Here is a 26,200-nt window from a genome sequence, read left to right as displayed (position 1 = left end):
ATCTAAACAGTTCATAGGGAGAAAAGCCAGTAAGATTTGGGTTCAAGGGCTGGATGCTTTGTAGTCCAACTGGTTATTGCTCCAATTTTGACATATATTGTGTAGCATCAGTGGATAAATCAAAAGTCGCGGAGTTGCCTTTAAGATCACAAGTTGTTCTAAAAATGCTTGATGTCGTTTATGTGCCTACTGACGATGAAGCATTTTTTTACAATTATTTTACTAGTTAACAATTTAATGGAAACTGTAAAAGAGAAGGACTTTAGGGCAACCAGCACAGCAACAGAAAATCGTATAAGAAAATGTCCTTTGTTACCTTCCGCTGTAATGAAAAAGAAGAAATCGTAAATTTCGAATACCGCTTTGACAAAACAAGTCTACTACTTTTTGTAAAATGGAAGGACAATAATGTGATCACAGTAGCATCAAATTACGATAATACTGAACCACTTTTAAAAGTCAATCGTTGGTGTGCTTCTGCCAAACAAAAAATTGATGTACCCCAACCAAAACTTTTCCCATCATACAATGCTTTAATGAGCGGTGTTGATCTCTTTGACCAATCGGTTAATAAGTACCGAGTCAGTATACAAGTTAAAAAATGGTGCCTCCACTCAGCTCTTGTTAACTCGTGGAGCTTACAAATATTAGCTGAAAATAAAGAAATGGATGTTTTGGCTGTTCAACGAGATAATAAAAAATAAAAATAAAATAAAATAAAAATAAAAACGTTTATTGCCTAATAAAAATTAACATTGCATTGAGTATTTCATTCATATTAGTCTTCTTTTTTCAGCGTCCCAGCGTTCAACGAGAGGCAGTATAACGCGGAGTCAGTTTCAGCTTAGAAGAGAAGCAGTAACATCTCCAAAAGATGCCAAGCCCTAGTGTTGGCGAAACGTCGAGAACTAATTTTAGAAGGCAACGGTCTAACAGACCGAACAAACAGTTTAACAAGTTATACTATGTTCGTGAAAGCCTAACGCATTTTATCAATCTTCATTAAACTATGTTGTTTTAGTTCATACATAGTCAAAACGATACTAAGGATTTGGAAATTTTGCGTTAAAGAATGACAACATCGTGTTATACACGTATCTAATTCGTTCGTACGTGGATGGTCTGTGAGATTAAGCGAGTGTAGAAGAGCAGCAAAGATAGAATATATCGGGTTGGTTAAATATTTTTTTAGATATAAAAGGTTTTGTACACTGGACTAATTTTAGACCAATTGTTTAGAAACAAATATGAGACATTAAGTGGTTGGTTTTTGTTGTGTATGATGAGAGAGTAATAAATTTGTCAAAAATTATCAATATTAGTTCTTTTATTGAAGGCTGCTGGATCTTTAAAAATTTGGCACATTTCTAGGAGGGATCTCTTATGATAATTTTGTTGTTTGCAAATTATTTTAACGTTTGTGAAGTCGATTTGGTGTTTGATATTTTTGTTCATTAAAGTAAACGCTTCTTCTATCCATTTAATAGATTTTGAAGCTTCTGTCTGGGTTTAAGATGCAGCTTGTTTTTGTAAACAACCAGACTTAAGTTTTTAGAGAAAGCTAACCCTATATAAGTCAAAACTGTGGAAGCATCAGCAACAGTACATATCTCATAAATAAGCAAATATTATCAACGAAAATCTATTTCGATATGCCATTGAAAGATTTAACGGGTATGCAAATCTCTTAGACTGGGTTAATCAAATTGCTTGGACTTGGAAAATTAAAAATAGAACAAGTATTTTGGTAAATTCAAAGGTAAAATAAAAGGTTGCAAGGATAAGCGCCTTGTATCTAATTATATTATCTATCTTAACGCCTTTATCAAAGTATGTCCGGCTTAGCGTCTTTAATGAACAGGAATGAACATGCTATGTATTTAGGATGGAAGAGAACAGGTGTCCAAAAAACCTGTTTAATGCGAGAATGCAGGGGAAGAAGCCTATGAAAAGAGCAAGAGAAAATGTCTATATACCGTAGCGGATAGAAAGGATTTATGAGGGAGGCGTAGAGTCATAGGATAAATAGATATTATCTTTTTTTTCGTCTTTATAGAGGGATGGGCAGAATGGGTATTATTTAATTCAAAACAATCTCTACTAGCGATAATAAAAGACTGATAAGTTTTTAAAAATATTTTTAATGATAAAATTTGTAGGTGGCTTGGCAGTAGGAGTTACAGGAGAACTTAGAGGATATTGGCAGTTGTATCACAAACATGGAGGAGGTGTTCCATGGAAAGATTTAGTACAACCTAGCATTGACTTATGTTTTAATGGGATACCAGTTAGCAAATATATTGAGAATGCTTTAAAGAAAACAGAAATACTAATTAGAAATAATTCTTTGCTGTCGTAAGTAGAATTTGAATGATTTATAAAATAATATGTACCAACATTAAAGTTTTACAAGATTTAAATTCTAAGAATTATTAAGAGTGGTACCAAAAGTAGTTCAAAGTCTTTTTTTTATGTCTTACTAAATTTTATGAAAAAATAAATTATCTCATCCCCCCAAATGGAAAACTATCTGGCAATGCTATTTTACTTTATTTATAGAGTGGAAATTTACTGGATTATTCCTCTTATCTAAGGCTGGATGGACAGATATGGTTTTGGTAACTGCAGAATAAAAAATGTTAACAACTGAGCGATCTTTCTTAGGTTCTTTAACCATGAATTTTCTTCAGACACAGTAGCAATTATCTTTCACATCTTAATACATGACATAACTACTTTATTTTTCTTGATTTAGTACTAGTAAACTTTATTTTGTTTACTAATAATCTGGACAACTTCCTCGTTGGTGTCTTTTGTATCTATGAAATTCGTAGTATCCTTCTGTATATATACGTTTCGCGGGCCTATATGCTTTTCCCTGATTATGTGTCTATTGTTTTTAACTTTCGTATCTGTAGTAAAAGATGTGCGAAGTGCTAAGTTCTAGACTAAGTTTTGGTCTTGTAAAAAATGTATTTATGCTCAAGAATTTCCTGTTTCAGTTAACACTCTTATTGTTGTTATTTTAATTTTTCTTCTTTTGGTATTATAACCCCAGATGGGTTATGACCTATCTGGCTATATTTACATCTCTTTTGTGCCCTTTTGCTACATTGTCTTACATTTATAGTTTGCATATCCTCTTCCACATCATCCAACTATCTCGTTCTAGATTTTGCTTTTTTGCTTTTTCCTATCGGCTTCCAGTGTAATATTTTCTTTGATGATTCTGTATCGCCTGGTCTCTGAACATGTCTGAGCTAAGACCTTCTCTTGAACCGGGTCGTATACTTTTTTCGGTATCTTTCTTTCGATTGTCTTAAGTTGTGCTTTATCGTTTTTTGTCATTACTTAGATCTCACAAACATAGGTTATTACGGATTTAATTAATGTTTTGTAAAAAGTCATTTTTGTTTCTTTGTCTAATAATTTCGATGTTATTAACCATTTAATAGCATATTATGTACAATTGTACTTGCATTGTACGCACTGTTGGTATTAGCTCTTAGATATTTTGTACAGTTTGTTTGTTCTCTTTGTTGTTCATTGGCATATTACGTTTTGCTACAGTGTACCACATAATTTATTATGATTTATACAGAAGTAAAAAACTTTAAAATTTGTATTGGTATAAAAACATTTAATTTAAAACTTGCTATAAGTGTCGTCCAAAATTTATAGATGCATAACGTTCTCGATCTAGCTCAGATCATCCTCAGTGCCTTCTTTTGGTACTTGAAGCTAACACTAAAATTGTAGCGGAGACATAAATATACGGTTTTCCTTATTTAAATTTAAATTATAATACGACCTTAGGTGGATGACAATGGTTGAAGATTTTAATACTAAGAGAGCAACATGTATTTTTGCTCGACTTGAACACGTGGTTCTTGTCAGTTAAAACGACACAGACCAACTGGTCTCTTTTAACGGTCTTAGGAAGATTCTCTGCTACTTATCGTTAAGTATAATATACGCTTAATACGTCTAAGATATTACATCTTTAGTGTCCTGCACTACGAAGTAGAAAGCAGGAGTCTTACATAAGATGCCATAAAATGGTTAGAGCTATTTGAAATATGGTGTTACTGACCAATATGAAGAGTCTTATATATACACCAAACAACTAACATAACTATTCTCCAGAGCAGAGTAGAAAACACAAAGAAATTTTTACCATTGTAAACGACAAAAAAGGCTTCGGTCACATTATGCGTAATAATATATATCGACTTTAACGGAGTTCATTACAACTGAATTGTGGTCGCTGTAAATGTCTACCCCCAAATATAATTTTATAGATTTAGTGTAGTTCCGTCAATATGGTCAAGAAGAATATGTCCATTGTCAATTTTTGATAATTTAATTTCTTAGTATCAAAGCACTTTCAAAAGTGAAACGTTAGTGTGCTGCTACCAAAGGAAAAATTGGTGTACCTTAACCAAATATCGAGTTGGTATACAAAGTAAAAAATGGTGGTGGCCGATTTTCACCCACATGGGCAACTCGGATCTTATTAACTTGTGGAAGTTACAAATATTAGATGGATATAAGGAAATGGATCTTTTGGCTTTTCACCGAGATGTAGTACGTCATTATTTAAGAACTTAAAAGTTAAAACTTTCGATATATAATAACGGATTTATTACGGCTGTCGCCGCTTCTCCGCCCCCAATTTCCATCTTTTTCTGTCATATGCAGTTGCCTCTTCTAAGTCTCTTGCCGTCATTGCTTCATCAATATCGTTGCGCCAACTTCTCCGTGGTCGTCCTCTCTTTCTTCTTTCAGGAGGGATCCATTCCAGTACTCTCCTAGGCCATCTGTACTCTGGCATTCTTTTAACATGTCCGAACCAGATTAATTGTTTTCTTTCTATGTCATCATTGATATTTCTCTCCATTTTCATTTCGTTTCTTATTTGTTCGTTTCTAACTCTCTCCAGTTTCGATCTACCGCAGCTTTGTCTCAGATAATCCATTTCTGTCGTCATAAGTTTGTTTCTATTAGCTTTGGTGACGTCCCATACTTCCGAACCGTAAAGTGTAATACTTTGAACTATACTACCGTAAATGTGTTTTTTGGTTTCTAGTCGAATTGTTTTTTGCCAGAGAAGAGAGTTTAAGGCACGGGTCGCTGCTCTGCCCTTGTTTATTCTTTCCCTGATTTCATCTGCGCTATTTCCCTTCTTGTTGAAAATGACCCCCAAATATTTGCAGGATTGCACGCCTTTGATTTTGTCGTCTTCCAAGACTAGGTCACATATTTCATCTGTTCCCACTGAGAGATATTCACATTTTGTCATATTCATGTTTAGACCTGCCACCTCATATTCTTCTTGCAGTTTTCTTACCATATAGGTAAGATCGTAGCTGTCTTCGGCAATTACTACCTGGTCATCCTCAAAGAAAAGTGTATATAGCTTGTTTTCTTCCACCGTTATTCCCATGTTTCTACATTTTTTTACCCATTTCACTAAGGATCTGTCCAAATAGATTTTAAATAAGGTGGGTGACAGACAGCAGCCTTGTCGTAGTCCTTTTGTTGTTTGAAAAGGAGAGGTGATTTGTTGTCCCATTTTAATTCTCGCAAAGTTTTGTTCGTAATATTTTTGAGTGGCGTTAATAAGAATTGGGTTTATTTTTAAGTTACCCATTTCTATCCATAGTTGGGAGATCGGTACACTGTCATATGCTTTTTCCAAATCTATTAAAGCTATATGAGTTTCTCTATTTCTCTGCACTCGTTTTTCCATTGCAATTTTTAATGTGAAGATATTATCCATAGTGGAGCGTCCGGCCCTAAATCCCGCTTGTTCTTCGGGTTGTTTGTCTTTGATATCATTTTCTATCAGGTTTCGTAGTACTTTTGAGTATAGTCGGCCTATAGTAGCAATCACTGCGATCCCTCTATAGTTTTTAGGATCCATCTTTGTGCCTTTCTGGTGTATTGGAGAGATATATGATTGTCTCCATTCTTCTGGAACTTCTTCTCCGTTTAAGCATCTTTCGAATAATTTTCGGATCATCTCAAACAGTTTTGATGATCCATATCTAATCAACTCTGGATGTATTCCGCCTGGGCCTGGAGATTTTTTTAATTTCATTCCCTTAACTGCTTCATTCACTTGTTTTATTGATATTTCGATTCTTCCTTCTACTTCCACTTGTTCATTTGTCTGTTTAAACCTTTCTCTTCTCTCTGTTAATAAGTTCTCAAAATGCTCTACCCATGTGTTCTTTGGTATTCTATTTATTATGACTTGGTTTTTTGTCGTTGTTCTCATCGTTTTTATAGTTCTCCAGGCTTCAGAGCTCTTTGTCCCTCCTATATGGTTGTCTAGGTAATGGCATTTTTGTTCCCATGTACTATTTTTCTTTTTAACCACTTCTCGTTTGACTTCTTTATTCAAGTTTTTATATTGTTGTTTTGTACGTTCGTCTCCCTGTTGTAATAACTGTAGATATACTTCCTTCTTTCTTTTTATCTTTTCTTCCACTTCTTTATCCCACCAATATGGTTTATCTACTCTTCGTACCTGTGGCCCTAAGGCTTCTAGCGCTGCGTCTTTCATGCAGTTTTTTATATGTTCGTATTCATTCGTCGTTGATCTGTGTGATTCCTGTAGTTTTTGTGTTAGTCTCCAGGAGTAAAGTATCTGTGTGCTCTCGTTATCTAGATTATCTAAGGTGTACGTAGTTCTCTCTATTTTTTCTCTGTGTTCTTTGTTGATGTATGTGTGGTTCCTGTCTACGAAAACTTTCGAACTGAACTTAAAAGTTCTTAAATAATGACGTAGGAAATCTGTTTATTCTAGAAAATCATTTTCCAAAGAAAATAGACAAAAAATTTCGATGTCGCTTATATTATCAAAGAGTAGATGGTATAAGCGACATCCAGAATACACCCAGGAAGATTTCCTACATCCAGGATACACCCAAGTTTGTACCTATATTGTATTGAAAGAGAATAAAACTTTTTTTAATTTTACACAATGTTTTATATTTTTTACTTAAAAAATTAAAGTTTTTATGTCAAATAAATGGGTCAGCAAATAAAATGTTTATATAAGTTTTGATGCTTAGCCACAATTCTAAGAAATCATATTTTTCGCTCTAAATTTTTAATAATTAAATGAAAAGTTATTGCATGCTGTTATCTTCCATCCTTAATGAGTTCATTACAACTGAATTGTGATCGCAGTTAATGTCTACCCCTGGATATATTTTTATAGCATTTGTGTACTTAAGTCACTATGATCAAGAAGAATATGTCAATTGTTAATTTGTGTTAATTTGATTTTTAACAATTATTCCTTTTCTGTATCCCGGTGACTTTCATATATATAACCTTCTGGGAATAAATGACCCATTTTTTTTCGTATTTATTTATTATATTTATTTATATAATAAATACAATTTTGTTATTCTGTGGTTCAATTTAAAAAATTATTTAAATTTTGTTTAAATTATTATTGCTGTTCTAGAGAAATATTTATTGATCCAAAAACTAATGAAACCTATGTGGAAGGAGATTATTACAAAAGACCAAAACTGGGAGACTTTTTAAAAGTGGTTGCAGAAGAAGGAGGTGACACGCTACATAATGGATCTTTTACCGAAAGTTTTGTTAAAGATATCCAAGATAATGGTGGAATTATTACAGTAGAGGATATGCATAATTATAGGTGAGTTTAATATACTTCTAATAACCTTGACCCGGATCTGCTGCCGATATGCAATTTTTTTTAATTGAAATTAACGTGTCTCGACAGCGTAGGTCACTGACCTATATACAATTTTATTACAATAAAAAAATTACATTAATAAAAAATTTATTAAAATATAAAGAATATACAACAATATAATAGCTATTACAATTAATAGTTAACAAGGTCTAAACTACACAGCTGACATAAAATTAGGGTCAGCTTGTAATTTAAATTTATTTTAAATATTATTATTCTTTTTTAACTATTTTCGACTGTAACTTAATTTACTAATGGATTGCTTGAAACAAATTGTTTTAGTTGCTGTTTCGATAAGCATTTGAGATAAAGAGGTCCCCTTAACCTAATTCCTAAAAACCATTTTCAACATAGTTTTTGATTCCGTTATTTTAATGTCAATAATTGTAAATTATTTGTAAAATGTAGTGTTATCACAGTGTCTATCGACAGGAATTGTGGTGACTTAAAAGATGGCTACCGTTAACGTGAAACTGCGAAAAATATTGGTCTTAGTCTCTTGAGTGTGCAACGAGTATGGCGGCGGTACGAAGAGACCGGTCTTCTAAATCGAAGACCTTATCGTTTCTAGTGCTTTAAGAAACCAAACGGTATGACAGGTTTACTTTAAAATTATCGGCAAGGAGTGAGAACTGTAAACGTTAGTGAATGGAAAGTTTGTTGGTTTGCTGCTGGTTTGTCTTCTCAAACTAGAGTAACTAGATCGCCGCTTTTCCGTGAACACCAAATTTTCAGAATAAATTTTGTACGAGAATACTTGATTTGGACAATACAGTATTAGAGTCGTGTATTTTTTTACGATAAATCAAAATCCTGCCTTACGGGCTCAGACAAACGTGTAAGAGTGTGACGACGTCCAGAAATACTCAAGAATGTGTTGCCCAGCGACTTCCATTTGATGTAGAGTGAGTTAAGGCACATGTTTTGGTCTTTATCAAAAATGGGACAATTACTGTTCACAATTATCTGACACGGGTTCTAGAAGAGCATGTTTTACCGTTTATGGTTATTTTTGGAGACGACGCAATATTTATGCATAATAATACTATAGCGGAAAACGACAAAAGTAGATAATAAAAAGATTCTTACCCACAATACTTAGCAAAGACTGCGTTGCTCAGGTTGGGAGTTCCATATAGACAGTAGAGAAGTGTAGATCATAGACAGATGGGTAAATGATAGATACTAAGTAGATAATAAAATATATAAATGAAGAAATAAAATAGAATATAAATGAAGAAAAATATCAGCAGATCCACAAAATCATAAGAACGAAAATTCGAGAAGCCAAAGAAAAATGGTTTTCCAACGAATGCAGGGAAATAGAACAATACGAACGAAAATACGACAGTTACAATATGCACAAAAAAATAAAATCAATGACAAACAAGAGGAAAATCAATAAGGCACCCAACAGCATAAAAGATGGCGATGGAAATCTTATCTCGGAGCCATCAACGATCTTAGAAACATGGAAATCATACATAGAAAAATTATTTGCATCTGACAGGACTGATGATCACCTATATGGAGAAGGAGAAACAGGACCTTTAATCCTTAAATCGGAGATAGAAGATGCCATTGCAGCACTAAAAAACAATAAGTTAGCAGGTCCGGACAATGTACCCTGCGAAATATTAAAGATCCTATGTAAATCAGACAAACAGTTCCTTGATAATCTAGTTGAACTTTTTAACAACATATATAATAGCGTTAAAATCCCGGAGAACTGGCTGCAGTCAACATTTATTACAATCCCGAAGAAACCAAATGCCCAGATCTGTGATGACTACCGGCTTATAAGCTTGATTAATTATGTCACTAAAGCATTCACTAAGATCATTCATAGAAGAATATATGATAAATGTGAGTCAAATATTGATAGATCGCAGTTTGGCTTTCGGAAAGCACTTGGAACTAGAGAAGCAATTTTCGCTCTCCAGGTGCTTATACAGCGGTGTAGAGACGTTGATAAGGACGTGTATTTGTGCTTTGTGGATTTTAGAAAAGCATTTGATAATGTCAATCATGAACAATTGATAGATATTCTGCGAAAGACAGGTATTGACGACAAGGACATTTGAATTGTGCAAACCTATACTGGGGTCAAACAGCAAGAGCAAAAATTGGCACCGAACTCACTAAAAGTGTGCAGATCAAAAGACGTGTCCGTCAGGGTTGTATATTATTCTCCTATTCAATATTTATTCCGAAGAAATATTTAATAAATGTATGGAAAATGCAAATGAGGGCATAAAAATAAACGGCGAGTTAACGAACAATATAAGATATGCCGACGACACGGTGATCCTTGCCAGTACCATAGACGAATTACAGCAGGTAATAGAAAGAGTTTATTCAGTTAGTGAGGAATACGGCCTGAGCCTCACCTTCAAGAAGACAAAGTGGATGCTGATAAGCAGGAAGCAACAGCCTGCTCGACAGTTACGGATAAGTAACATACTAATTGACCATGTAGAATCTTATGTGTACCTTGGCACCAAGGTAAATGCAAAATGGGAACAGGCCACAGAAATTAAGGCGAGAATAGAACGAGCTAGAGCAGCATTTAGCAATATGAAAAAGCTCCTCATAAGCAGGGATTTGTCTCTTCCCCTAAAACTACGTCTAGTTAAATGCTACATTTTTCCGATCTTACTGTATGGTGTGGAAGCCTGGACGCTGACGGAGACGCTCACGAGAAAACTAGAAGCATTCGAAATGTGGGTGTACCGACGCATTCTTCGTATATCCTGGACCGAACATGTCATCAACACAGAGGTAATCCAAAGAATCGGAAAGGAGAAAGAAATCGTGAATACAATTAAACAAAGAAAGCTTGAATATCTAGGCCACATATTGAGACACGATAAGTACCGTCTACTGCAATTGATTGTCCAGGGAAAAATAGACAGTAAGCGAGGGCCAGGCAGGAGAAGACACTCGTGGCTCCAAAATCTGAGGAAGTGGTTCGGGCTCACATCGGTCCAACTATTCAGAAGCACCGTAAATAAGATCAGAATTACCATGTTAATAGCCAACGTTCGCAACGGACAGGGCACTTGAAGAAGAAGAATAAAATATAACAGTTTGACAAAGAGGTTTTGGTTGTTAGTTAATAAACAGAACACTAAAATTAACAACTAAAGTAATAACAAATAAACTGAATGAAATGATAACACTAGCAGAAGAACTACAAAGTTTTAGATCAGGAAGATCATTCAACGACGTTATATTTATAATAAGGCAAGTGCAAGAGAAATCATTAGAATGCAACAAACCGGCATAGCTATGTTTAGTGGAACTTAAGAAAGGCATTTGACCAGGTCAAATTAAAGGACGTTATCCATTTATTGTATGCAAGAGAGATATCTCTAGGAATAATAAAAGCGATCGAAAATATCTATTAAAACAATACAATAAAAATAGAAGTAGAAGAAGAACTAACTGACCCTATTGAACGTGGCAATGGGGTAAGACAAGGAGATTTCTTCTATTATCCTCTAGTCCTCTATTGTTTAACCTGATTATGGATAAAATAAAAAAGTAAGAACTAAAAGGGAAGACGATTTACAACGTATGAACTGGAACTGGAAGGTCAAAAGTAGAACAAGTGATTGAGTTTAAATATCTAGGCATCACATTATCTAACTACGGAAAGCTCGAAACTGAAGTTGAAGATTAAGTGAATAGAGCAAACAGAGCCACAGGCTGCCTGAATGAAACAATATGGAGAAATAAAAATATCGGGAAACAAATGAAAGGCAGAGTTTACAAAACAGTCATCAGACCAATAATGACATACGCAGCAGAAACACGACCTGTCACGGAGAGGACAAAAAGGATATTAGAAATAGCAGAGATGGCACTATGGGACAGAGCAAGAAGTACAAATATACGACGTAGATGCAAGGTGGAGAATATCAAGAACTGGGTAAGAAATAGAAAAATAGAATTGAACGATCATATAAGCTGAATGACAACAAATAGAGAAGTAAAGACAACAAGAGATGGTTCCACAATAGAAAGACGATCAGTAGGAAGACCACGAAAACAATGAAGCGACAACTTACTGGAGGCACATTGAAAAACAGACAGAGTCATGTCTACATAAAAAGAAGAAGAAGAAGAAGAAGAAGAGTTTCTCGATCATAACTTAACTACATATATAAACGTCTGAATGCATACTGTTTGAAGACATAAAACGAACTGAGGACACAATTGGGCCTCGTATTTTTTTTTTGTTATAATTTAGACCTAAACCAATTAGGTCTTGGGAAGGAGAAGTGTAGTTTTGTTTAAAATATTTATTTCCTTGAGAAAATAATAATAATACGTTTGACTAAATTTCTAGCCAAAACAAATAAAATTTTGAGAAGAATTGTGTGAGAATAATACTTGAATAGAGTAGTTTGATAAAAAATTGCTTTAAAAGTGGTAAAATAAAATAAAAATAAAATAAAATAAAAATAAAATAAAATAAACAGAGATAAAACGAGAATCATGATAATTGACAGAGCTAACAACAATCAAAATCATCTGGTCATGATAAACAATATCGCTGTTGTAGATAAATTTGTGTACCTGGGCTCATTAATAACCAACAAAGGAGGCTGTACTGAAGAAATAAAGCGGCGGTCAGCAATCGCAAAAAGCGCTATGGCAAAATTAACAAAAATTTGGAAAAGCCATGAAATAACTACCGATACAAAAATGAGACTAGTAAGAAGTCTAGTTTTTCCAGTTTTTACTTATGCATCGGAATGCTGGTTCCTTACTGAGAAAGACAAAAAGAACATAGATCTATTTGAGATGTACTACTGAAGACGAATGCTGAGAATACCATGGGTGGCCCGAAGAACAAATGAATCCATACTGGACCAGCTAAACATAAAGAAAAGACTAAGAACACAAATATCAGAACAAATAATAAGCTATTTTGGACATGTCCTTCGAAGAAATGGTCTTGAAAAACTTACCATCCAGGGAAAAGTAGAAGGCAAAAGAAATAGAGGTAGATCTCCCACACGATACACGGACCATATTGTTGCTACCATTGGCGCTCCATTGTCAGAATGTGCTAGAATGGCAGAAGATAGAAAAACGTGGAGAAACATTGGGAAATTTAGCTAATAGCTTCATGATATCACGATACCTGCATCAGGTTAACGACTAAGAAGAAGAAGAAGAAGTGAGTGGTTTAACGGAAAACGTATTCTTTTATGAGAACGTTTGAATACTCTAACCAAAACATAATTAATTACGAAAAGGGTACCTTTTTAAATGCGCATACTTGACGTGTTCGAAGCGATAAAAAATATTAATCTTTAGACAGAGTACTGAAAATACAGTCTCGTATTAATAAGTTTTAAACTCAAGAAATTTAACACGCTATAAAGCACAGTCCCACACTGCTCGTATATATATATATATATATATATATATATATATATATATATATATATATATATATATTGATACGATTAAGGTTTATAGAAAATAATTTATAATTTATATACTACATAATATTAGATATAAAAAAGTATTTGATTAATTTAAATAAGTTATATACTAGAGAAATTTATAAAAATATATTTATGTGAGGGCATTTTAAGAAATTAGCATATAATAATTATAAAAAGTTGTATTTTAGTAATTATAATGTGGTAAATAGATTTAAGTGAGCCATGTGCATAGGCAACCAAAAATACTCTCGGAGATTGACAGATATTTATACTCTGAAGTGACGTTTAAGAATATTTACGAATATAAAGTGGGTTATAATAATATATTGTTTGAAATGTGTATTTTATTAAATTAGAATGTTAAGTTACTAATTTAATTATATATTCTGATCTGAAAAGCCTAAATGTAAACAAAATTATTAATAGAAAAGAATGGAATTCTCTGGATCTCCGGAGATGGCCATGTTTGCGAAATGGTTTGTTCCAGAAAATTCAGACAAGTATTTGATAGAACAAATTAGAACATGATATCTTACGAGATGGTTCTAGAAATCCAAAAACATATAAATACCCGTGATTTGGATTCAAGATGGCAGTTTTAGAAGTTTTTAGTCTGAAGTCAAGCAGTTTTTAAGTTTTTTTGTCAGAAGTCAAGCAGTTTATTATGAAAGTTAGTTAGAGTCAGTGAATCAAGTACAAATAGTCCAATAGTTTAATATAGTGAGTTAAATGAAGATTAAAAATTATGCATATAATTTAATGCACATTTATAATTATACACAAATAATTATTGAAGATAAAAAAAGGTATATTGGAAGAAATTAAATTATATTATGGTTGGAGATTAGTATAAATCAACTTATAATAATTGGATATTGGTATATTGAAAAGAAGAATAAATATAAATGCTGTTTGCTGGTTTGGTTGGTGGTGTATAGATGCTGGTGAAGAAAAATATATCTTAAATTGGTAGAAGCTGATAATTGAAAAAAGTAATTTCACAAAAAACAAGGATAACTGAAGTACGAAGACATTCAGTGGTGATTAGAATCTATATACTTAGTGGAAAATAGTTCATTTAGGCATTCAGTGAAAGAAAGGTACAAAATTTTGTTAATATAATTTAGTTAGTGTCATAACAATTTCAATTTTGAAGATAGTTTGTTTAAATTTTAGATTGTCTATAGAATTTAATTAGTTTTATAAGAATATCAGTTTAAAGATAGTTTATTTTAAATTTACATTGACTAGGTTAGATATATATGTGTGTTTCATAATAGTTATAATAAAGATAATTTAAAAAAGTACTTACAAGCTAATTCTTTGAGAACCGCGATAAAAACCCTATATATTATATTATTAAAAATACTCATTGCTCATCATTCAAACAAAAAACACATCATAACAATTTGGCAACCAACGCGGTGGCTCTCTATTTAAAAGAATTAGTTTGGGAAGATAAGTGCTCTCATATAATTAAATTAATTATCAGTAGAAAGGAAAAATTATAGATTTTATTTTTAATTATATTTGAACAAGTAAAGTCTCAAAATGTCTCAAGGAAAGAAAGGTACAAGAAGCAAAAAGAATGATGAAGATGTGGAAGTAGAAACACAACCTATACAAGAGGAGAGTTTAGTTCAAGTTCCACAAGATACTGCAGAAATGAATCCAGAAAGAGAGGAAAATGTCAATATGGCAGCTTTGATGTCATTAATGATGCAGATGAACAAGACAATAGAAGAGAATTCAAAAGAAATCAAAGAAGACATAAAAAAATTGGAAGAGAATTCAAAAGAAGTCAAAGAAGACATGAAAAAAATGGAACAGAAATTGGAAGAGAATTATAGAAAATTAGAAAAGAAAATAGAAGATAATAATAATAAAATTGTAAAACAAATGGAAAAACAAATGGATAAAAAACTTGAAGCTGCAGAGAAAAAAGTTGCAAATGAAATAAAAAGTATACGGAATGACTACAAGAAAAGGATAGACAATGAGAGGACAGAAGTAAAGAGGATTATTCAAGATAATAAAATAGATATAGAACAGAAAATAGAGTTACAGAAATGTAACTTAGAAGTAAAAATTAACGAAGACAGGAGAAACACAGAAGAAAAATTAGACGATATACAACAAAATATCCAAATAAATAGTAATCAAATAAGAAATGTGGAACAGAGAATAGATGATATTTCACAAATGAGAGACATAGGGAGACCTTACTTAAATTTAACAAATGAGACTGGGATTAAATTCTCTGGTAATATAAAAAATTTGCATCCTAGAGTATACATAAATAGTTTAAAACATAAATTAAGATTTGTGAATAATATTAATGATATTAAAGATTATATTAGAGTGACATTAAATGACAATGCAGCAACTTGGTTTGCTAGTATTGAAAATGATTTAGATAACTTTCAAACATTTGAAAATAAATTTTTAAATTATTATTGGGGTGAATTAGAGCAAGCAAAGTTTAGAGAAATTCTATATTTTGGAAAGTATAATCAAAATTTAAAATCAAATATGGTAGATTATGCATTGAAATTGATAACAGTTGCAAAATATTTAGAACCACCACTTAGAGAGGATGAAACAGTCTTAAATGTATCTAGACATTTTGATGCTGATGTTGTGCAAACCGTAACTGTACAAAATATTCAAACAATAGATAATTTTATTAATTTTATTCAAAGAATACAAAGAGGCAATATGACAAGTAATAATAACAACAGAAAGAACAATAATAACTTTCAATATAATAAAATTGATAATCAACAATATAGACAATCATATAACAATAATACTAGGTATGGTAATAATTTACAAAATTTTAATAATAATAACAGTAATCAAATTAGACAGAATTGTAATAACAATAGTAATTATAATAGACAACATTTTAATTACAGTACTAATAATAATAGACAACATTTTAATAATAGAAGAAATACAGAGCGACCTAATTATAACAGACAGGTAAATTGTGTTCGAAGGAATAGAAGCTGCGAAGACAGGGAACGAAGTAGTACAAGGCAGGAAAATGTGAGTAGAAGTAATAGTAGGGAAAGACATAGGACATCAGATCCAAGTGGTCAGATACAATCTGACAATTCTAATAATCAAAATTTTGTGCAGTAAACTTTCTGAATTACAAGTTAGGCCATTGCTATTATGAAAAACCTTCTGAATTTATTTCTTTAGATGAAGATAAAATTATTGAATCTATTAATTTAATTTATATAAATGCTTTGGCCAAAAATAAAATGATTAAAATTATTATAGATACTGGTTCAGAAAGTACTTTAGTCTCGGAAAATTTTATTTTTAATACATTAAAACTATCAGATATAATAAAGATTCCAAAAATTAAAATTATTGGTGCAAATAATAAGAAGTTGGGTGAAATTGATAAACTAGCCAATTTTAAAATTGATATTCTTAATAAAGAAATTAATATGCAAGGATTTATTGTCAAGGATTTATGTGTTGATATATTAATGGGAAATGATGAATTGGAAAAGAAGAAAGTAAAGATAGATTTTGAAGAAAAAATGGTAACTTTGGAAGGGCAAATAATTAAATTTATGCAGAAAGATGAGGTGGAAGAAGGAATAAGAGTTGATAGGATATTATTAAAAGAAAATAATGATGTTTATGAAGAAGAAATGTATTTTGATGATAGGGAAATGTCCCAAAAGAATGTAAAGAATAATTATTGTAGTGAATATTTAAGGAATGGAAATTTTAAGCAGATGGATGCCTACGAGGCGGAGTGCGTAAAATTGGAAGCAAGGAATAATGAGTACATAATGAAGAATAATGTTATTTGTAAAGAAGAAGATATGATGAAAGTTTTAAATTGCCCTGAAGAATATAAATCAATAGTCATTTCCATATTGCAGCAACACAAGGGACTTGTCAATAAAGAAAATAGAATTGCACAGAATTATATCCATAGTATAAGAGTTAAGGAGGAAAAAGATTTTAAAACAAAATCATACCCAATACCATATAAATACAGAGAAGAAGTAAACAAAACAATTAATAATATGTTAGAAGATGGGATCATTGAGAAGGCAGACACACGTTTTATTAACCCCATAGTAGTAGTACGAAAAAGATCAGGTGAAATCAGGTTATGTTTGGATGCAAGGAATATTAACAAGATTACTGAAAAGCAATTTGAAGCACCAATGAGTATAGATGGAATATTAGGAAGAATTACAGGAATGTCATTTTTCACTAAAATCGATTTACAGCATAGTTTCTGGTTAATACCTCTAGAAAGAAAAAGTAGACAGTATACAGGATTTCAGATAGATGGAGTAGTATATCAATTCAAAGTAGTACCATTTGGACTTCAATCATCTTGCAGTGCTCTATGTAGATGTCTTCATGATATTTTGGATCAATATGAACATTTTGTAATTCACTACATTGATGATATATTAATTTTTTCTAAAACGGCTGAAGATCATGAGAAACACCTAAAAATTATAATAAATAGATTAGACAAAGTTGGACTAAAAATAAATCAAGAAAAATGTACATTTTTTCAAAAAGAAGTCATATATCTAGGTTATAAACTTAACACTAAGGGAATCGAAATGGATCCAGAACGGACACAAGTCATTCAGGAATATAAAACACCACACAATTTAAGAACTTTAAGAGGATTTATTGGAATAATTAATTATTATAAAAGGATGATACCAGATCTAAGTATAAAAGAAATTCCATTACTTGAACTACTGAGAAAAGGTGTAAAATGGAGATGGGATCAGAGAAGAGAACTAGCATTCCAAGAAATTAAAAACATTTTTCTGTCAAATTTGAAAATATACTATCCTGACTACACACAGCCATTCATATTAAGAACAGATGCATCAATAGAGAGATTATCAGGGGTATTATTACAAATACATGATGGGGTCGAATACCCAATACAATTCATTTCAAGAATTACAAAGCCACATGAAAAGGGTTACTCAGTTTCAGAATTAGAACTAGCAAGTATAATACACTGTGTCACAAAATTAAGATTTTATTTGTTGGGTAATGAATTTACAATAGAAACAGATCACCAAGCTTTAACGTCTATATTAAATAACAAATATGGAAACAGTAGAATACATCGGTGGAGTCTAATACTTAGTGAATACTGCTTTGAAATCAAATACATTTCTGGAAAATCCAATATAGTGGCAGATGCTTTATCAAGGTTAGAAAATACATCACAAAAAGGGCAGCGAACAATAAAAATTGGATTAAATCAATTAGTAGAAAGTACTGGATTATATTCTAAAGAAGAAATTATAAGAGATCAGATCAATTTGAGTGAAAAACAAAAAGTCCTTAGGAAAGATGGAGTATATTATAAAATAATAAATGGCATAGAAGTATATGTAATAACTAGGACTTTAGCAAAGAAAATATTGAAAAATTTACATAACAATTATATGCATATTGGTTCAAGAAAGCTATGGATGCTATTTAGGGACAATTATTTTGCAAAGAATGACATAAGTATAGCAAAAGAAATTACTACCCAATGCCCAATATGTCAACTAAACAAAGAAAAGAATTTCAAAAACCAGAACACATATAAATCTAATGTTGTATATGAAAAACTAAATACAGTTTCCATGGATTTTATTTCAAATTTAGTTCTCAGTCCAACAGGAAAAAAGCATATACTAGTGATAGTTGATTTATATACAAAATTTATTAAACTATATCCCTGCTCCAGAACAAATGTTAAAACATTAAAATTATATATTAATCAATTTTTCGAAGAAATAGGACCATTTAGAAATTGCATAATAGATAATGCTACATATTTTAACAACCAAAAATTTCGGACATTTTGTGAGAAAAAGGGAATCAACATTCATTTTACAAGTATCAGACATCCTCAGGCAAATCCTGCAGAAAGATATATTAAAGAAGTTATAAAATATTTAAGGATACTGTGCCAAAATCAACACGAAACTTGGCAGCAACATATACCACAAGTAGAATATTTTTTGAATAATACACATAATTTGAATACAGAGGAAGTACCAGAATATTTAATGTTTGGCCATATAGGAAACAGAAAGTGGATTAGTGAATATAATCAGGATATGTTAGAACAAGTAACGCAGAAAGTGAATAACCGAATTAGGAGGAAAGCTGAAAAATATATCAGAAGACAAAATCGAAATATAAAAAAACCAATCACATTTCAAAAAGGAGACCAAGTGTTAATTCGTTCACTTAGAAAAAGTAATGTTAAAGAAAACCGTTGTAAGAAATTACAACCAATGTTTGAAGGTCCATATACAATTGAAAATCAGAATGGACTAAATAGTTATGTGTTAATAGATGCAGAGAACAGACTAAGAGGCATATTTCATATCAACGACATTTTTCAATATCATGAAGAGATTGAATAATGATTTCTATACCTTTAACACAAATATAATAACACTAATAACTTACTGATATATCCATTTTATTCAATAGACTTGATTTGTTAAATGGTAGATGGTAGATTTCATTATTTTGAATCAATTTGACATCATACTTGTTGAATTTTGTATATATGGAAATTAATTTGTACCCTAAAAATCATAATTTGGGGTTAGATACTATAATTGCTATAAAAATGTCTTTCTAATATAATAAAGTGGAAAAACTTACCAATTTATATTGATGAAGTTATTTTGAATGGAAATAATTCCTAGATTTTGTCTCTAAATAAACAGAACACCATATCTATTATATTTTTAATTAAGGTTATATTTTATTCTCTGATATCGCATCCATTGCTCCATTTGACATGACAGTTTGACCATAGAATAGCCGAACTGTGCTCCGTTGTTCTCTGTTTTGACATAGACAGCGAACAGGGATGTATTTAACACATTTTAAATAATAAAAAAAAAAAATTGATTTATTAAATTTAATAAGGTATGAGAAAATTAATATTTAAAAAAATAATAAGCAAATTATTTATTTTAAATATTATTTTGGGGTATTGATACGATTAAGGTTTATAGAAAATAATTTATAATTTATATACTACATAATATTAGATATAAAAAAGTATTTGATTAATTTAAATAAGTTATATACTAGAGAAATTTATAAAAATATATTTATGTGAGGGCATTTTAAGAAATTAGCATATAATAATTATAAAAAGTTGTATTTTAGTAATTATAATGTGGTAAATAGATTTAAGTGAGCCATGTGCATAGGCAACCAAAAATACTCTCGGAGATTGACAGATATTTATACTCTGAAGTGACGTTTAAGAATATTTACGAATATAAAGTGGGTTATAATAATATATTGTTTGAAATGTGTATTTTATTAAATTAGAATGTTAAGTTACTAATTTAATTATATATTCTGATCTGAAAAGCCTAAATGTAAACAAAATTATTAATAGAAAAGAATGGAATTCTCTGGATCTCCGGAGATGGCCATGTTTGCGAAATGGTTTGTTCCAGAAAATTCAGACAAGTATTTGATAGAACAAATTAGAACATGATATCTTACGAGATGGTTCTAGAAATCCAAAAACATATAAATACCCGTGATTTGGATTCAAGATGGCAGTTTTAGAAGTTTTTAGTCTGAAGTCAAGCAGTTTTTAAGTTTTTTTGTCAGAAGTCAAGCAGTTTATTATGAAAGTTAGTTAGAGTCAGTGAATCAAGTACAAATAGTCCAATAGTTTAATATAGTGAGTTAAATGAAGATTAAAAATTATGCATATAATTTAATGCACATTTATAATTATACACAAATAATTATTGAAGATAAAAAAAGGTATATTGGAAGAAATTAAATTATATTATGGTTGGAGATTAGTATAAATCAACTTATAATAATTGGATATTGGTATATTGAAAAGAAGAATAAATATAAATGCTGTTTGCTGGTTTGGTTGGTGGTGTATAGATGCTGGTGAAGAAAAATATATCTTAAATTGGTAGAAGCTGATAATTGAAAAAAGTAATTTCACAAAAAACAAGGATAACTGAAGTACGAAGACATTCAGTGGTGATTAGAATCTATATACTTAGTGGAAAATAGTTCATTTAGGCATTCAGTGAAAGAAAGGTACAAAATTTTGTTAATATAATTTAGTTAGTGTCATAACAATTTCAATTTTGAAGATAGTTTGTTTAAATTTTAGATTGTCTATAGAATTTAATTAGTTTTATAAGAATATCAGTTTAAAGATAGTTTATTTTAAATTTACATTGACTAGGTTAGATATATATGTGTGTTTCATAATAGTTATAATAAAGATAATTTAAAAAAGTACTTACAAGCTAATTCTTTGAGAACCGCGATAAAAACCCTATATATTATATTATTAAAAATACTCATTGCTCATCATTCAAACAAAAAACACATCATAACAATATATATATATATATATATATATATATATATATATATATATATATATATATATATATATATACATGCAATATACCCTATATTGTGTATTTTACTAAGGTTCAAATCACACGATTCGTTTTTTTTAATGCTTGCAACCCAGATAACAAATATGTCCAACCGATAAAGTGTCAGCACAGTTTACAGATACTGGTAAATCTTGAGAAGTCATTTAAATAGTTTATAAGTAGTTAGTCTTGTATGTATGTATTATGGAGGGAAACTTAAACATCTTAATGATGGGATGGATATGACGAAGCTTAACAGGTATTTTGCATTCATGATCTTGCCAAGACCATGGGATGGCAGTTTTAAAAACCACTGTGATTCCCTAGTTAATTAAACGTTCTTAATATTTATCTTAAATGCGGCTTGTTTTGCAGAAAACTAGGGGGTTTCTTGGCCAAGAATTCCAAAATCACACAGAATCGAGATCATAGACACTTTTGGTTAAACTAGAATAAAGAAAGAGCTTTGGATAGCTTAAACCAAAGGATGTTTAGTAGACATACTTTTAAGAGATTGGAAAGAAGTTATAGAGTTGGTACTTATTGCTACTTTTTTATTTCCTTTTGATACCGAGTTAGCAGCTTAAATAATAGAGAACCATTCAGCAATATGTAGGCAGCTCACGAGCAGGAACATGCAAGATTTGGTTAAATTGACGTCACAGCAGATCCAACAGGATCTGATGTGTGGCCTTTTGAAGTATCTGTGTAAACAATTTTCTTAAAACTTTTATTAATAATTAGTTTTTTCAAGGTTTGCTAAAGAAATTAAAGGTTCACCTGATAGTTATTATAATTGGTTAAAGAGGGATTAAAACGCACTATCCAGTTTTTTCAGAAACACTCAAGTGAAATTAATATTAGAGTTTTGGTCAATAGAACAACACTATGAAACGCGGCGAGAAATTCTGATGCAAAGATAAAAGTTTAATAGGAAAATGAGAGTTTAAAAGATAAATATTTTTTTTTGAATTTATAGGCAAAATTTTCTGTATATTCTAATCGATTATTTTAAAAGGAGTTTCCGGAGTTTTAGCCAAAGGGGAAGTTTATTGAATACTCTTTATAAACTTTTAGTAAATATGCTTTTCTGTTATCTATTTGCTTGCCTGTTCAGATTATTTTAAAATGTATTCATTCTAATTTCAAAACTAATCTATTTTTAACCTTTTAATTTTAGTCCAAAGTGGCAACCAGCAATTAGTACACAGTTTAAAGACGAGAGGACTATGCATACACATCCATTACCAAGTTCAGGGCCAATACTTACTTTAATGTTAAATGTGTGGGATAACTATTTGGACACCAATAATCCCGAATCTATTGAAAATTATCAAAAAATTATAGAAACGTTTAAATTTGCCTACGCTAAAAGAACCCTCCTAGGAGATGAGAACTTTGTTAACGTTACCGAGGTAATCATCTATAACTATTTTAGAATTAAAACACATTATCTTGTCTTCAAGGTGAAAATATCTATGAAAGAGATCATTGCTTAACCCTTCGTTGATAACCTATGGTCTTTAAGACCGACAACACTGCAATTTTGCGAAAACCACCGATCTGTTTCGATTCAAAGGCGGTGCATAGTAGTAGCTTCTTGGAATGACGTCTTCTGTTTAGTGTAACAGCGGTGTTGACACAGTGTGTGCATTTTTCCCACTAGAATCAAAACCATTCTCTGCGACTGAGGTTGGTAAACCTGTTTTTTTTATTATAAAATTCTTAATAGAATTCTCTGTTTTGGGCGTTTTTTTTTTAGTAGAACAACGTAACTTTTTGTTACAGCATAGTTTACATGGCGATCGAAGATTATGACCGAGAACAAGAGAGAATTTAAATGCTATGGAATGAGTTAAAATATGATTCTGACAATCAACAAATGCAAGACGATACTGATGATAAGAGCCTGGTTTTTGACAAAGTTAAAACTCAAGACTACAATACTAACACTGAGGAAGTATTTAAAGAAAATGGTTCCAATAAAAATTTAGACGAAAATAGCCTTATTCACAGAACTCTATATTTTCTAGAAAAAGATAATTCATCATCATCAGTAGCTCGACAACCCTTTCTGGGTCCTGGCTTGTTCTAGGATTTTCCGCCATTCTGTTCTGTTCCTTGCTTTGTTTTTCCAGTTGGTAATCTTAAGTGTTTTCAGATCTTGTTCCACTTGTTCCATGTATCTAAGTTTGGGTCTTCCCTTTGACCTTCTTCCTACTGGTGTTTGTCTCATAATATGTTTTGGTGTTTCAGTCTCCAAAGATAATTATTATCAGATCAAATAAGCATGTTTCGAATAAGCAATTTTGTAACGCAAATGACAGGCGTGAGAGAAGTTGCTAATCAAAACACAGAATTTCGGAAATTTGGAAATAATTTTTTACGCTGGAATTATTGGAAGTTATCGTAGAAAATTTCAATAAATATAATTTACTGAAAGATTACGCTAAGACCTATAAAACATCTCGCCCGATAGACGTAACTGAGCTGAAGGCATTTCTTGGATTACTGCACATAGCAGCTACAAACAAGAGTAACCACCAAAATGCTACTGACTTTTTCAGAACCAATGGGGATATATGGGGGTCAATGGAGATATACTGATTAAAAATGTCCCTAGAAAGGTGTAGGTTTCTATTAAAAAATTTGTGTTTTGATGATAAAACTACTCAAGAAAAGCACCAAAAACGTGGCAAACTAGCTACTTTAAGGGAATTTTCTATTTCTACTGCCTAGCTAACAAAATATTATTTAATGTCCTATTTTAGAACGGTTTGTTGTTAGGATTTCGTGGTAGATGTTAGTTTTGGATCTATATGCTCAACAAATAACGGAAATATGACATAAAAGTATATGCTCTTGGAGACGCGAAAATGTTTTATAATTCGTCAATAGAATCAAGCAGCGGAATGGACCTTATCAAACATATATTGTTAATATTGCCTTGCTTTCTCGTTTACGCGAACCTATAAGAGGTACAAAACGTACCGTTTTTTTACCGCTGTAAATATGGCAGCCAAACTTCTGAATGATTACCAGCTAACACTATTAGGTACAATGAGAAAAAATAAGAGAGTAGTTCTGCCGGAGTTTTGTCCGAATATTTGTCCACCAGTAAAAACAAGTATGTTCGGCTTCCAAAAGAATTTAACTCTGTTATGCTATATTCTGCGATGTAGTAAAAATGTTTTACTTATTTTCTAATTTCTTAGATAAAATTGATGAAGAAACTTAAAAGCCGGAAATCATCACAGAATTTAATGAAACTAAAGGTAGAGTTACAAGAAAGCTCCAATGAAAATACAAATTGATGCGAAAACTAAAGCTATACCAATTAACAGAGGAGTTCGCCAGGGAGATGTTATCTAACCAAAGCTATTCACACTTGGACTTGAAAACGTATTTAAAGACATTAACTGGGCAAATAAGGGAGTAAATGTTAATGGAAGAAAACTGAGTCATTTAAGATACGCTGATGACATTGTAATATTCGCTATAAGTTTCGAAGAACTACAGACTATGATGACGCAACTATTTCAAGCTTCGGAAAAAGTAGGTCTTAATATGAACTTGGAAAAACAAAAATAATGACAAATACACCGAACATTCCAGAAATAACATTGAACGACATAGATTTAGAAACAGTAAGCGAATACATCTACCTGGGACAGATAACGAAAATTAACAAAGAAAATCAAACTGCCGAAATTACCAGAAGAATAAGGTTAGCGTGGGCAGGATTTGGAAAACTGAGTTGGATTTTGAAAAGCACAAAAATAGAACAGTATTTGAAAACCAGAATTTACGATCAGTGTATCCTCCCTATACTCACGTATGGTTCACAGATGTGGACACTCACCAAGTCCAATATGGATAAAATAGTAAAAGCACAAAGAGCGATGGAAAGATCAATGCTCGGGGTGACACTTATAGACAAAAAAACAAACAAATGGATTAGAAGTAAAACGAAAGTAAAAGACGCAGGAAAACATGCTGCCAAATTAAAATGGAGCTTCGCAGGACACAATGCCCGATTAAAGGATAAGAGATAGAACCACGAAATACAACAGTGGAGGCCATGGTTAGGAAATAGAAGCAGAGAAAGACCAGAAATGAGATGGGCTGATGATATTAAGAAGATTGGAGGACACAACTGGAAGCAAGTGGCTCAAAATAGAAGACACTGGATTGATTTGGGGGAGGCCTATGTCCAAAGTTGGATTACTGAAGGCTGAAGAAGAAGAAGAAGAAAGGGAGAGTAGACGTCGTGGATAGGCTGCCAGCTTCTTATAAAACTGCTTTAGACCTGCCTCTCGTTGGCCAACGGTTTTGTTTTATGGAGCAAAGAATGTGGCTGTAATAAATACATTTATAATTTACAAATGCAATAATACAGAAGACAAAATACCTAGAAAAATTTTTAAGAACAACTTGGTAATTATTTACTAAATGATCATATAAACAGACAAGTTCAAAAGGACACTATTACTAAAAAAAAATGTGTTTGGTGCATT

At 31.5% G+C, this 26,200-nt stretch overlaps 2 protein-coding genes across 5 annotated transcripts in view; one reads left to right on the top strand and one right to left on the bottom strand.

Annotated features, from left to right (window-relative positions):
* LOC140436080 (uncharacterized) overlaps positions 1 to 26,200 on the bottom strand; it is a 1,443,853-nt gene that overhangs the window by 1,255,953 nt on the left and 161,700 nt on the right. The gene's annotated exons all lie outside the window — the stretch shown is intronic.
* The window catches only part of LOC140437505 (scoloptoxin SSD14-like), a 93,873-nt gene that overhangs the window by 51,031 nt on the left and 16,642 nt on the right, over positions 1 to 26,200 (top strand). For all 4 annotated transcript variants that reach the window (XM_072527074.1, XM_072527073.1, XM_072527072.1 and 1 more), the window contains 3 exons: positions 2,160 to 2,355; positions 7,484 to 7,684; positions 22,864 to 23,098. In XM_072527074.1, the coding sequence (XP_072383175.1) occupies positions 2,160 to 2,355; positions 7,484 to 7,684; positions 22,864 to 23,098 (632 nt within the window). The remainder of the gene's footprint in view (positions 1 to 2,159; positions 2,356 to 7,483; positions 7,685 to 22,863; positions 23,099 to 26,200) is intronic.

This window comes from Diabrotica undecimpunctata, chromosome 3 (assembly GCF_040954645.1).
Source record: "Diabrotica undecimpunctata isolate CICGRU chromosome 3, icDiaUnde3, whole genome shotgun sequence".
Taxonomy (NCBI): Eukaryota; Metazoa; Arthropoda; class Insecta; order Coleoptera; family Chrysomelidae; genus Diabrotica; species Diabrotica undecimpunctata.
This window is presented reverse-complemented; position numbering and strand designations above follow the sequence as displayed.